Source organism: Neoarius graeffei, chromosome 4, assembly GCF_027579695.1.
Source record: "Neoarius graeffei isolate fNeoGra1 chromosome 4, fNeoGra1.pri, whole genome shotgun sequence".
In the NCBI taxonomy this organism is placed as follows: domain Eukaryota; kingdom Metazoa; phylum Chordata; class Actinopteri; order Siluriformes; family Ariidae; genus Neoarius; species Neoarius graeffei.
In genome coordinates this window covers 41846786-41862476 of record NC_083572.1, presented here as the reverse complement: position 1 = coordinate 41862476, position 15691 = coordinate 41846786, and the positions used below count along the sequence as shown (strand labels likewise).

Genomic DNA, 15691 nt, shown 5'->3' with positions numbered 1-15691 from the left:
ACAATATTTCTGACACTTTGAATCTGTGCTGTTGAAGAAACCCAGCCATGCCATGTTGCACACTCCAGAAAGTTTCTGTATAATATAGTACTAAATGCATCAGTGGAGATGTTTATACTGTGTACATCTCCAATTCCATATTCTAGTGACTCATATTGATGTACCTGCCCTACACATTGTGGTAGTTGTCCCAGGCATTAAAAAATGGAGCAGTTTGTCATAGAAGATGTATTTAATTGTCTCATTTAAATGTCAGCTGAATGGTATGACCCAGTCCTAGAACAACAAGCATGTGGGGAAAATAAAAGAATTTAAATGGCATAGAAGGAGTCAAACTGAAGTGGAAATGACCATAATCTGACAGTATACCTAGGGGGGAAAAGGGCATTTCATATACAAGCCTCCCACACAAATCCAAATTTACATTTATAGAAATATACATTCTTCCCGCATACATTCTTCCCTCCAGTTGTTTGTATAGCCTCCAGGCTTGAATGAGCTTTGCAACTGCATAACATTCAATTGATTGGAGCATTTATAGAAGCTGATCCAGGCCCCTCTTCACGCTCAGCTGTTGTATTTGTCAGGCGCACCAGGTCCCCCAGACAGTGTGTTGGTGGAGGAGATTACAGATAGCACAGCACAGCTCTCATGGAGCCCTGGAAGAGACAATGGCAGCCCCATCACTGGTTATGTCATCCAGGCCAGGACACCCTTCACCGTGGGCTGGCAGGCTGTGGACACAGGTACTATATCCTCTCCATGAAAGACAGAGTGAGGTTTTGATATGAAGATAGGACCCAGGTGCAGCAGGCATTCCTTAATAACAGTACAATTAAAAAAAAATGCTGATTCACTGAAATGAAAATTCTTGTCCAACTCTGAAACTAGAATGCAGGGCACTTTACAGGGTTTTTAAAATTGGATTCAAAAGCATTAAAATTTGATTGAGAAAGAAGAAGGTAATGGGAGAACAAAACGCTTTATTAGCAAGTCCTTTCAATAAGATATACCGTAAATACATTCACCAGCTACTTTATTACAAGCATACATATGTGTACCTGCTCACTCATGCAATTATCCAATCATGTGCAGCCCAGTGCATTCAATCATTCAGATACATTGTTGTTGGGCCAGATGGGTTGCTTCAAGTATTTACAAAACTGCTGATCTCCTTGGATTTTTGCTTCTGGGATTTTCATTCATAATACTGTGAAAATAAAACAGACCACATCAGGTTCCACTCCTGTCAGCCAGGATATGAGGCTACAGTGGGCAGAGGTTCACCTCAATGGGACAGTTGAAGGCTAGAAAAATGTTATCTGTGCTGTTTTGGGATTGTCCGCTCACCCACCATCTCACTCACTCACTTACCCATCATAGAGTGTTTGATGCACAGAACACTCACTAGGGGATAAGGGCAAAGAGCTGTTGATACATTTCAGACACTAAGTAGATGTTACACGGCTACATAATTATAATTATTCATCGGATATTTGTCATTCTTATCTCTGTCGCATAAACAAATGCTAGAACATGGACACCAACATTGCTATTTTCAGATAAGTACACATTTTAATTGACATATCTCTTCACAATGTTGAAATAAAAGTAAATGAAAATTTTATAAAAAACCTTTAATAAAACTCTACAACTCACGTCACAGGCTGCAACGCACGACGTTCTAAATTGACCAATGTAGGGTACAGCTTCTGTACATTACATTTTGGTGTACCTTGTGATGATTTTGTAGTGCACTATATAGTGAGCAAAATTTACAGTTGAGAATTTGAACAACACTACAAAATGGCAGATTCACTCTATAGTGGACTATCAAGCAGATGTTCCAAACACAGTACTGGTCTTTTTCCAATCTGCCAGTTGCATTGTGTTGCTGCCACATGATTGGCTGACTGGATAATTGCATGAGTGCATGATTGCATGAATATTTGCATGAATAAAGTGGCCAGTGGGTGTTTATTTTTATACTTTGTAGTTTCCGTTGTATGGGTCTTGAACAAAACCTGGGGAACTTTTTAGGTTAGTCTATGCCTTGGGGAAAAAAGGGCATAAATCCAAGTTAATATCAAAAGCTGTTTGAAAAATAAAAAATCTTGCACTCTAGAATTAAATAACATCCAAAATAGTAACTCTCTGTCTAATTCAATTATTTTTTTTGCAATGCTCAGCTAGTTTGGATTTTATTCAGTTTTGCAGGATAAGCATTTTAATGTTTTTGGGTAATGCTTTGACATTTTTACTCTATTTGCTGAAAGCCACAAGTGTCATTTCATTGGCCAGCATTTCAGTCCCCAATCAACCTTAATATAACCAGGCATGGAGGTACTCCATGCAAGTAAATACATGATTACAATTCAAAAATTAAAACCAAGAAGCAATTCAAAATTGAATGTACAAGATGCAAGGAAGAAACATGCAATGCAATAATGGCTCAGCAATAAGGAAACTATAGTTGTAGGAAGTTATGTACAGTAATCATTATTAAGTGCCTTCTACAATTCTGTACTTGAACAGTTCCAGAGGTCATCAATGGCAACACATTGACTGCTACGGTGGTGGATCTGAATGCTTGGGTAGAGTACGAGTTCCGGGTGTTGGCCAGCAACAGTGTAGGAATGGGAGAACCAAGCCCCCCCTCTGCCAAAACCATGACTGAAGATGCTAGTAAGTGTTTTATACACGTACATTCACTCACAAATATGTTGAATATAAGTCATAAAGGGAAATTTGGGATTGAGCTTTTCTAGAAAATGTGAGCTTGCCACAGAGCAATGCAACAGGAAAATGAATAAATACTATGTTTATCTGTAATTACTATTAATGTAACAATTAGGCAGGAAATACAGTACAAACCAAAGTAAAGATGGTCACACATTTGCATCTGAGGTGGAACTGAACCCAAAACAACTCAATTTAAAAGACTTGGACCTTGGTTTGTGAAATTATGCATATGTTCTAGACAAAATGATGCTCGAAAATATATATTAGAAAGTGTTATACACCTCAAGCCCAGCTCTGGATGGATGGATTGATACCTCAACCCCCCAGTGGAACTGGGCCCAATATACCTGCTTTTAAGCTATTTGTAATCCCAAATTTACCTGATTCATCTCATCTCATCTCATTATCTGTAGCCGCTTTATCCTTCTACAGGGTCGCAGGCAAGCTGGAGCCTATCCCAGCTGACTACAGGCGAAAGGCGGGGTACACCCTGGACAAGTCGCCAGGTCATCACAGGGCTGACACATAGACACAGACAACCATTCACACTCGCATTCACACCTACGGTCAATTTAGAGTCACCAGTTAACCTAACCTGCATGTCTTTGGACTGTGGGGGAAACCGGAGCACCCGGAGGAAACCCACGCGGACACGGGGAGAACATGCAAACTCCACACAGAAAGGCCCTCGCCGGCCCCGGGGCTCGAACCCGGACTTTCTTGCTGTGAGGCGACAGCGCTAACCACTACACCACCGTGCTGCCCCTAACTGATTCAGATTATTACAATTATTTTCGTGTAGTTCATACCTCCAGAGTTGCCAGATTTTACCTGGAAAGTTGTGTCTAAGATTAGGCTTTTCTAATAGCATCTACACTACTGTCTTTAACACAAGCATTTCCCTTTATTGATGATAGAAAATGAGGACTAAAGAAGCAGATTGCATTTTTTTCCTTTGCTGTCCATTGTAATATAACAAAGTAAGTGGTGATTTAAAAAAATCTAATAAAAAGAAAGACTAATACAATGATATAAAATGAGAAGATGACAAGCATTCAAATTAGTATCTAACAGAAGTATAGTATATTGCTAATGTACTATTGCATGAATAGTGCTTGTCATAATTATCACGTTCGTTGTCGTCACTGCCGAACCCGAACCATGTTTGGTTGACTTGGCCAGAATTTCAGCAGTAGGGTGGCCAGTTCCTTTCTGTGCACTGACACACACTTATGGGAAATTTAGAGTAGCCAGTTAACCTAACTGCATGTCTTTGGACTGTGAGGGGAAACCGGAGCACCCGGAGGAAACCCACACAGAGAACATGCAAACTCTACACAGAAAGGCCCCCATCAGCCACTGGGATCCAACCCAGAACCTTCTTGCTGTGAGGTGACAGCGCTAAACACTACACCACTATGCTGCCCGATTATCACATCACTCATTGCAAATTTGGTCTTAAATTAACAATATGGCTTCTGCCCTCATTATTTGGCAGTTTATAAAAGGAACACTTGATCCAGCACATCCTGTATGATGGGTCCTTTATGGGTCTTTAAGGGTTTATTGAATAAGGGTTGATCCAAAAAGAGCTCAACTTGGAAGACATACTGTTCAGGAAACGATGTTTTAGGGTTCTACATAAGGACTGAATGAGCTTTAAATGTTCTTTTTTTGTAAGAGTGAAGAAGTACAGTGTCAAAGTATGTAATTTAGATAGGAGTGAAAAACACTTTATCTACTCCTGAGAGTAACTGGACAAGCCATGAAAATATTTATTCAGGTTTTTATATCGTGTGCAGTTAAGTTATACAATTAATTGTGCACATAACAATGTGGCCACAAAATATTAAATCGAGGTCATGAAATTGTATTTTCTGTGCTCAGTGTAGGCAATTTCATGATGCTTTAATTTCTGATTTTCTCATCTCATCTCATTATCTCTAGCCGCTTTATCCTGTCCTACAGGGTCGCAGGCAAGCTGGAGCCTATCCCAGCTGACTACGGGCGAAATGCAGGGTACACCCTGGACAAGTCGCCAGGTCATTACAAGGCTGATACATAGACACAGACAACCATTCACACTCACATTCACACCTACGGTCAATTTAGAGTCACCAGTTAACCTAACCTGCATGTCTTTGGACTGTGGGGGAAACCAGAGCACCCGGAGGAAACTCACGCGGACATGGGGAGAACATGCAAACTCCGCACAGAAAGGCCCTCACCGGCCACGGGGCTCGAACCCGGACCTTCTTGCTGTGAGGCGACAGCGCTAACCACTACACCACCGTGCCGCCCCGTTCATAATTTCTTCCATATAAAATTTGGTCCACAAAATGTTTCCAATTAAGATACTGTCTGGTTATGTACAGTACTAATCAAACACTTGGACAGACCTTCTAATTCAATGGTTGTTCTTAATTTTTAATATTATTTTATTAAAAAAACACTTCATGTCTTTAAGTAATGATGGATGTCATTTCTACTGACTTAGTTGAGCAGTTCTTGACATAATGCGGATTACTACAGTTGTGGAATAGGGCTTTTTACTGTATTTTTATTATTTACTATTTACTGTTTGATCTCAAACACATTAAGAAGGCAAGACATTGCACTAATTAACTTTTGATGAGGCACAACTGTTAATTGAAAAGCATTGCAGGTGACTACCTGATGAAGCTGGTTAAGATAATGCCAGTAGTGTGTAAAGCGTCATCAAGGTAAACACTGGCTACTTTGAAGAATCTACAGTGGTGCTTGAAAGTTTGTGAACCCTTTAGAATTTTCTATATTTCTGCATAAATATGACCTAAAACATCATCAGATTTTCACACAAGTCCTAAAAATAGATAAAGCGAACCCAGTTAAACAAATGAGACAAAAATATTATACTTGGCCATTTATTTATTGAGGAAAATGATCCAATATTACATATCTGTGAGTGGCAAAAGTATGTGAACCTTTGCCTTCAGTATCTGGTGTGACCCCCTTGTGCAGCAATAACTGAAACTAAATGTTTCCGGTAACTGTTGATCAGTCCTGCACACCGGCTTGGAGGAATTTTAGCCCATTCCTCTGTACAGAACAGCTTCAACTCTGGGATGCTGGTGGGTTTCCTCACATGAACTACTCGCTTCAGGTCCTTCCACAACATTTCGATTGGATTAAGGTCAGGACTTTGACTTGGCCATTCCAAAACATGAACTTTATTCTTCTTTAACCATTCTTTGGTAGAACGACTTGTGTGGTTAGAGTCGTTGTCTTGCTGCATGACCCACCTTCTCTTGAGATTCAGTTCATGGACAGATGTCCTGATATTTTCCTTTAGAATTCACTGGTATAATTCAGAATTCATTGTTCCAATGATGGCAAGCCGTCCTGGCCCAGATGCAGCAAAACGGGCCCAAACCATGATACTACAACCACCATGTTTCACAGATGGGATAAGGTTCTTATGCTGGAATGCAGTGTTTTCCTTTCTCCAAACATAATGCTTCTCATCTAAACCAAAAAGTTCTATTTTGGTCTCATCCATCCACAAAACATTTTTCCAATAGCCTTCTGGCTTGTCCACATGATCTTTAGCAAACTGCAGATGAGCAGCAGTGTTCTTTTTGGAAAGCAATGGCTTTCTCCTTGCAACCCTGCCATGCATACCATTGTTGATACATATTTTGATATGATACATATTTTGTTTTTAACAGGGTTTTTTTGTTTACAACATAATTTCACATATGTTCCATATGTTATTTAATAATGTCGATGCCTTCAGTATTGTTCTATAATGTAGAAAATAGTTGAAATACACAAAAACCTGTGACTGTGTACAGTAGGTGTGCCCAAATGTTTGACTGGTACTGTATATATTAATGACTTCAGTGCCTTTTTTGAGTGTACTTACAGCCCAAAACATGATCTTCAGCATTGCATATTGTGGTTATATCAAACTGTCAGACAGTGTTACTGAACTTAAATCTGTTCCTCACTCAAGCTCTGATTTTAAACAAGATAAATGGTCCAAGGTCAGAATCCTGGATAACTGAGATGCACCTCTGTTTGCACCTCTTACACAATAATCAGAGTAGCATTTAAATCCATAGGTATATCTGAGGTCTGAATACCAATGTTCACAAATTTCAAGTGCAACTCTGAATACACAGCCCTTAGTAAATAAAACTCACAACCAACAGAAAAGGAGGAAATAGATACTATATGAGAAAGGAAATGTCTGTATCAATAAATGTGATATTTAACATCTCACATTTTAATCTCAATGCCTCATGTCCACATTGTCCTCTTGCTATCTCAAAAGAACGCATCATTCACAAGCTCTGTCATGTACTGAAGTACTCTCCCTGTGTGACTGTGTGACAGTCAAACCCAGCATTTCATTTCCTCCAGATTTGCAAACATATGAGTGTCACTACCAGTCAGCCTTAATACACTTACAGAAAACAGACTCACTTAGCCTGTTCCACTTCCCACTCCCAAATTCCCAGAAGTAAATCTTTCTTCTTGTAAAAGGAAAGATTTGACAAGTCAATTTTGCTGCAATCATTCTGAGTGTCAGAACTATCGGTTGAGTGATGCTCTGATTGTTTTGCTGGTTTTAACCCTCACCTTCTGTCCACTACTTAGCAATGGATATCCTATTGATTGCAATCCTAAAATTTAAAATCCTTCTTCTATTTTACCATCATCTCAATTTTAATTAATATTTATGGAAAGATCAATATATTAATGTTAATGGAAATACAGACACGCAGCTTGTGAACAGGCAAGGCAGGCAACTGCTTGGGGCCCCCTGGCCCAGGGGCCCCCTGAGAGTCTGGGCCCCCCGAGAGTTGGGGCCCGAGGGCTTATTTATTTTGTTTTTTATTGTTTTTATTGTTTCTATTGTTCTTTACCATTGCATTTTCACATTTGAAATTTAAAAAAAAATTGGGTTTCATACATTTTTTGTTGATGTCAGATTATTTATAACATATTGGTGATGAACACTGGTCAGAAGGGCCCCCTGGAAATTTTTGCTTGGGGCCACAACAGACTCTAGAATTGCCTCTGTGGAAATAGAAGCACTAAACGCCTTGTAAATGCTTGCAAATCCTGAGTGTAATTTGAAATGAAAGCTGTGACAAGAACTAAAATCATTCTGTCTCACATTTACAAACACACCAAGCACTATACTTTCATCTTCTTACTCTCAGGTCAAATGACCTGAACAAACATCTGTATTATAAACATGATTTGTTTCATATCCATTAAAAAAAAATAAGCTAAGCACATAATGTTTCATATTAGACAAACGATATTTAGCATCATTCCACATTTACATATTTAAATGTAAGCAAAACATATAGTTTAAATGTCTGACAGTGCTTTATTTCTTTATTTATTTTACCCTGCAGTTCCTGATACAGCTCCCACTGATGTAGGAGGAGGGGGCGGCACCAAGTCAGAATTAGTGATAACATGGGAGGTAAGTCGTTTATCAGATTTTACTGTCTCCCTCCCACAGTGGTTAGTCTAGGGCTTCTTGCTTAATTGTGTGGAATTGAATGGAGCCGTTTTATGAGCTCTGCTGCTCCCGAAACCCTCCTCTCTCTGGGCAGGTTTTTCGGCATCATTTCCTCCACTCCAAATGGGATTCAACTAAAGGGCTAGAAGGTTCCTTTGAAGTTTTCTTCTCCCTTAAATGGTTGTCAATGTGCTGAAACCCCAATACAGAGCGAAAGCGCTTTGGTAGTGGAAAAGTCCTCTATTTCATTACCAAATGGCATCAGGGAAAGCTACAATAATGCATTGCCTCAGGGAAGCTTCTAAAGAGTCCTGTAACACAGGTCTAATTGAATACATATCAATTTAATGTGTAAAAATTCAAGTTTTTACAATTAAAATTAGAAATTGAGATTTAAAACTCAATGAAAAACCTGTGGATGTAGGAAACTCTTGCTTCAGTAAGTTCAGCAAGGTAAAGCTACATGACATAGTCTATATGACATACTATATGAGTTATTTATTCTCTGTAGGAATATTCATATTTAACTTTCCAAAACCCCAAGACATCCACACATTTTACTATTCACTGCAATTAATTCAGCTGTTTTTTTTTTCCTTTCCACTGCTTCCCACAGTGGCAAGACTGATAGTTCACCTCTACTAAATTTAGAACTTCAGAATAAGACAGGAATTTTTGTTTCAGCTTTTTTGATATGATGGAGGAGTTTAAAATCTACTGAGGAAAAAACAGCTGTGTTATAGCAGTATATGTTATAATTGACTCATGTTCTTCTGAAGTGTGGGGCGGCCGGCGTGTTGCTCTAAATGTGTTTTAATATCACTACAGTCTTATGTTCCACCCCCAGCCAGTCCCAGAGGAGCTACAGAATGGAGAAGGCTTTGGTTACATCGTTGCTTTCCGACCAGCGGGCACAGTCACCTGGACCCGGGCAGTGATCTCCTCGTCCACTGTAGCACGATATGTTTACCGAAACGACACACTACCACCTTTCTCGCCCTTTGACATCAAAGTGGGTGCTTTTAATAACCGTGGGGAAGGACCCTTCAGCTCCATTGTCACTGTGTTCTCAGCAGAGGAAGGTTAGCATAATCCTGGATATGTAGTTGTATACACTACCATTCATTTATTAAGATTATCACTCATCTGGCTTATTTTGAATATCTAGCTGTAGTAACTGATGGTTACCTGATATGTTGTAATCTTGAAGACATTTTATCATGCACATCTTCCAAATTATATCTTGTCTCATTGAATGACTACTTCTAGGCACAGCACTGGTGCCTACGCTTCCAAACACTCCCACCCTCAGCTCTGTGCCTCACACAGAGACATGACCTTGAATAGTAATGCTGAACTAAGTTGATGTAGACAGCTCTTCCCCACACATACACTCCTGCAGCAAGGGCGTCAACCTGATATTAGTTATTACAGCAATAGATTACGGCAAATCCTGCCCGACATTTACGGGCCTGTCTGTGAGCTACAGTGTTAATTGAATTTGCCCAGCAGATTGTCTTCCTCTCTGCCAGTCACAGATCCCATTAAAATGAAGTGGGGGTTCTCTCAGGTGTGTCTAGGGAGTTTATTCTCAGGCATTAATACAATTCTGCGTATGAAGTTGCTGAATAAGAGAACAAAAACCTTTCTGGTCTTTCCGCTTCATTTGCAGTGCCGAGCATAGCACCTGAGAGAGTTGTGGCAAGAATCCTCTCTGCCTCCGACATCGAAGTCAGCTGGGAAGCAGTACACTCGAGCCCTGAGAGAGTACTCGGCTATGAGGTACAACGTTATTGATATAAATCCTTAATAATCAGCCTAGCTTGGCAGGTTTAGCCCCTCTGTTTGAGTCAAAATAATCAATTTACCTTTTTTGTATGAACAATTCAAAACATGATCACTATCTTTTACATGTTCTAATGCATTCAATTTATTATAATATGATGGTCTTTGTAAATATGGTGGTCTTAGAATGCAAAATGTGATGGGCTTACCATTGGCCAATTTAGTGTCATTGCAACCCACTGAGAACAAAGTTCTAGCAATGTGATCATTTTTTACTAAAGAGAACACTGTGGGGGAAAAAATGCTGGAGATGGAGTTGCCAGGTAGAAGGAAACTAGGAAGACCAAAGATGAGATTTATGAATGTGGTGAAGGAGGACATGAGAACGGTTAGTGCAACAGAAAAAGATACGAAGGACAGGAGGAGATGGAGGGACATTATCCGCTGTGGCAACCCCTAACTGGAACAGCCAAAAGAAGAAGAAGAAGAAGACTGTGAACACTGTTACAACACTTCTATAAAAGCCACCAATAGGAGGATGGTCCAGGATGATGCGAAACTCAAGAGACAGCTATAAATATAAATAAAACATGCGAAAGGACAGAAAAATATCTTGTTACCTCAAGCTCAGTGTGAAGACTGTCTCTGTTTATGCAACCCCATTTTCTCCATGAACCCGGATCAACTGATCGATGATGGAAGCAGAATGTTCTTTAATCGCAGGTCTCTCATTAGAGAATATTCATCATATAATCTGAAATGGAGAGAAATTATCACACAGTCTGTTATAGAATTTAGCCATGATTTTATTGGCATCATCTCATAGACTGTGATAAGTCATAATAGTCTAAAATAGGGTTTCTCAACCTTTTCTACTTTAAGGCCTACCTATTCATACTTGTAACGAGTCAGGGCCCATTAAAAAAGATCCCCAATTCTTTTGACTCAAATATTCTATTAGAATCTAATAATCTATTGTAAAGTATATTAATGGGATGCAACATCACTCCCTGTTACAGATGGGAGCCCAGGAATTAGGTAAATGCAATAAAAACAAACTGTTTTCAATTGTAGGTATCGTAGGCATGTTGGACTCTGCCAGGGCTGCCCTTTGTCACCGGTTCTGTTCATAACTTAAGAACAGAATTTCTAGGTGCAGCCAAGGGGCGGAGGGTGTCCAGTTTGGTGGCAGCAGGATCACATCTCTGCTTTTTGTGGATGATGTGGTCCTGTTGGCTTCATCAATCTGTGACTTACAACATGCTCTGGGATGGTTTGCAGCCGAGTACGAAGCGGCTGGGATGAGGATCAGCACCTCCAAGTCCGTGGCCATGGCGCTCAGCTGGAAATGGGTGAAGTGCCTACTCCGGGTCAGGGGAGAGTTGCTACCTCAAGTGGAGGAGTTTAAGTATCTCGGGTTTTGTTCATAAGTGAGGGTAAGGGGGAGCGGGAGTTGGACAGACGGATCGGGGCAGCGTCAGCAGTGATGCAGACACTAAACCGGTCTGTTGTGGTAAAGAGAGAGCTGAGCCAAAAGGCAAAGCTCTCAATTTACTGGTCCATCTACGTTCCCACTCTCACCTATGGACACGAGCTATGGGTAGTGACCGAAAGAATGAGATCGCGGATACAAGCGGTAGAAATGAGTTTTCTCTGCAGGGTAGCTGGGCTCTCCCTTAGAGACAGGGTGAGAAGCTTGGTCATTTGGGAGAGACTCAGAAATGAGTTTTCTCTGCAGGGTAGCTGGGCTCTCCCTTAGAGACAGGGTGAGAAGCTTGGTCATTTGGGAGAGACTCAGAGTAGAACCGCTGCTCCTCCACATCGAAAGGAGTCAGTTGACGTGGTTCAGGCACCTCGTTAGGATGCCCCCGGACGCCTCCAAAGGGAGGTTTTCTGGGCATGCCCCACCACAAGGAGACCCCAGGGCAGACCCAGGACACGCTGGAGAGATTACATCTCTCGGCTGGCCTGGGAACGCCTCGGTATTCCCCCGGAAGAGCTGATGGAGGTGGCCGGGGAGAGGGATGTCTGAGCTGATCTGCTTAGGCTGCTACCCCCATGACCTGGATCTGGACAAGCTGTAGAAGATGGATGGATAGATGGATTTAAAACTGTATGGATGTGCCAGAAGCCAATGTAAAACCCTGCGTGCTGGGCATTCTCAGTCAAAAATGATCCAAAAGTGGAGTCTGGTCCATTAAGACAAGAACTTATTGCTGTGTTTGTGTACAGCAAACAAGCAAGTTATTAAAACCAAGAAGTACGCTCAAAAGAAGTGGATATAGAAACCACTCAATGGGATTAGATCCTTACATGCTAACAAAGAAGGGATGGTATGAGATGAGACTGAGATGGTATGGGCACATCCTGAGAAGAGATGCAGAGCATGTGGGAAGGAGAATGTTGAGGATGGAGCTGCCAGGCAAACGAAAATGAGGAAGGCCAAAGAGGAGATACATGGATGCGGTGAGAGAGGACATGAAAGTGGCAGGTGTGGTAGAGAAGGATGCGGAAGACAGAGAGCAATGGAAACGAAAGATCCACTGTGGCGACCCCTAATCGGGAGCAGCCAAAAGAAGAAGATGCTAACAAAGAAGGATTTTTCCTACAAATTGGAAAATTATCCATCCGTTGACTTCCCCGACATCTTAAACTACCTGGTGCTGCAGACATCTTTCTGCATGGACAAACAGATGAAAACCTGGAAAAGCATGGAGGCATACAACTTTTTATATGTGGCTGGGTTAAAGATCTGGGGATCAAGACACAACAAGATAAATCCTGTATCATTTATGCCCAGGTAAGTGGGCATTTCTGGGCTTTTTGTACGCGTCTTTTTGATGGTTGCTAGGATGCTACAAGCTTTAGTATTGGGTGTAAACAAACCACAGCTGCTTGATTCTCAATCCTCCCTGCTCTTCTCTTCCAGGTAAATCATTCACAAAGATCTACAGAAACCCCTTTAAAGCCCTGGGTATTACGTGTGTTATATACGTGTTAGTTTACAATATGGTGACCATGATAAAACAGTAAGCAAAATCACATCTGAGGACTGAAGCATCTCCTGAACTTCAAAACATCCCAAAATGATGGAAAATTGCAAGAAAAGTGATTTGTGAATCCAAACAAAATAAATCAGAGCAATTTACAAACCTTTCGCAAAGTGATCACTGCAAACTCGAGCATTCTTCAACTCAGTTCCCTTCTATCACAGTGAAAGGTTCAAGAGCCACCTTTCTCATTGTCTTTTGGTAAAATCATTTGGTCTTTCACCATTTATCACTTTACGGAGAACCCAGAAGGAACTTTTATCAGTTTCATGGTTTGTTTGATTCAAGCAGCCCGAAACAAAGCAAGTGTAGGGCATTTTAATGACTATCAAGGTGCCCCAGCGATAGTAACACTTTGTGAACAGTGAGCTTAGCTAACCACCACTTCATGTCTTGCATATCTAATGAGGTGGATATGATGCAACCCAGCAATTGTACCCTCCAAAAAATTAGCTTCAACTTCAAAAAAAATCATGGCCCACTAATGGGCTGTGGCCCAGGTGTTGACAAACACTGGTCTAAAATACTGCTGAGATCACAGCATAAAGCTGGTTTAAGAATGGATGAATACAGGAGTTGCACTGGTATAACATAAAGAGATGGCATGGGTCAATTGGAGAGCCATTGCTCAGTAATGTGACATTACATGAGGAGCAATTAATTAATTCTTCATCTATACCATGGCCTAAAATCTCCCTTATATTCTGGAAGCACTAGTTTTATGTATAAATTATTACAGACAGTTCAGTATCAGCATCCAACAAGATTTCATTCAACCACCTCTAAGGCAAGGCAAAGCAAGGCAAGTTTATTTGTATAGTGCATTTCATACACACAGGCAATTCAATGTGCTTCACAAAAAATAAAAGCATAAGAACAGTAACAAAGAATTAAAGTAAAAGTGAAATCATTAAAATCCAAAATAAAAAAAAAAATTAAAATAAAGAATTAATGTAAAATCATTAAAATCAAAATTAAAATAAATTATGTTAAAGGAAATTAATTACACTTTAGGTAAAAATTAATCAAGTGAAAGCATCTGAAAACAGCTTTGTCTTGAGCCTGGATTTAAAACTAACAACAGTAGGAGCATTTTTGATATCATCTGGAAGTTGGTTCCAAAGCTTAGCAGCATAGCAACTAAAGGCTGCTTCACCACACTTCGTTTTGACAGCTGGTATTACTAGCAAGTTTTTCTCCTGTGATCTTAGAGACCTAGTTGGTGCATATAATTGAAACATATCCAGTAGGTAGCTGGGTCCCATCCCATTTAATGTTTTAAATAGAAAAAGTAATGTCTTAAAGTCAATTCTATAGTTCACTGGGAGCCAGTGGAGAGACCTTAGGATTGGAGTGATATGGACTACCCTTTTTGTTCTTGTAAGAACCCTTGCTGCTGCATTTTGGATTAGTTGAAGCTCTTTGATGGTCTTTTTTGGAAGACCTGTGAAAAGGCTATTGCAGTAATCAACCCTACTGGAGATGAAAGCATGAATAAGTTTTTCTAGATCATGCTTTGACATGAGACCCCTGAGTTTAGAAATGTTTTTTAGGTGATAGAATGCAGACTTTTTTACCACTTTCATATGACTGTTGAAGTTAAGTTCACTGTCAATAAGGACACCAAGGTTTTTGACAGTATCCTTTGCTTTAAGCCCCTTAGTTTCAAGAACAGTGGCAATCCTAAGCCTTTCCTCCTTTTTGCCAAGTATAATTACTTCAGTTTTATCTGCGTTCAGCTGAAGAAAATTGTGAGACATCCATTTGTTAATTTGGTCAGTGCATCTATGAAGAGACTCAAGAGGGGCATAGTCATTAGGTGACATAGCTAAGTAAAGCTGAGTGTCATCTGCATAGCTATGGAAGTTTATTGAGTTATTCTTAATAATTTGTCCAAGTGGGAGCATATAAAGGTTGAATAGTAATGGTCCCAGGATTGAGCCCTGGGGAACCCCACAGTTCAAGGACACGGGTGATGAACTGTGGCCTCCAATGGCCACATAAAAAAATCTTTGTTGTAGGTAAGATTTTAACCAGTTGATTACTATACCAGTAAATCCAACCCAATGCTCCAGTCGATGTAACAGTATGAAATGATCTACCGTGTCAAATGCAGCACTTAAGTCTAAAAGCACCAAGACTGATGCTTTACCAGCATCAGAATTAAGACGTAGGTCATTCATGACTTTAGTAAGAGCTGTTTCAGTGCTATGATTGGCACGAAAACCTGACTGAAACTTATCAAAACATCCGTTTGATGTCAGGAAGGCAGTTAATTGATTAAAAACAATTTTTTCAATTATTTTACCAACGAATGGCAAATTTGATTTGGGCCTGTAGTTGTTGAGTACTGAGACATCCAGGTTATTCTTTTTCAGTAGGGGTTTTACAACCGCTTTTCTAATGCAATAATACAGCACTATCAGACATAGGCGCGCGCGCGCACACACACACACACACACACACCAAGCACATCAAATGACCTACCACAATGTTCACTCACTTGTAATTTTTTGCACAGTGTGGAGACATGTAATGAAGGAAATCCTTCACAAGTTGCATTAGTTGAATGAAGTCTTTGATCTCAGTAAAG

General features: G+C 40.3%; 1 protein-coding gene across 1 annotated transcript in view; it reads left to right on the top strand.

Moving 5' to 3' along the window:
- The window catches only part of cntn3b (contactin 3b), a 180095-nt gene that overhangs the window by 150249 nt on the left and 14155 nt on the right, over window positions 1-15691 (top strand). Inside the window, exons 15-19 of the mRNA XM_060919261.1 lie at window positions 588-746; window positions 2536-2685; window positions 8154-8224; window positions 9111-9345; window positions 9936-10045. Coding sequence (XP_060775244.1) covers window positions 588-746; window positions 2536-2685; window positions 8154-8224; window positions 9111-9345; window positions 9936-10045 — 725 coding nt within the window. The remainder of the gene's footprint in view (window positions 1-587; window positions 747-2535; window positions 2686-8153; window positions 8225-9110; window positions 9346-9935; window positions 10046-15691) is intronic.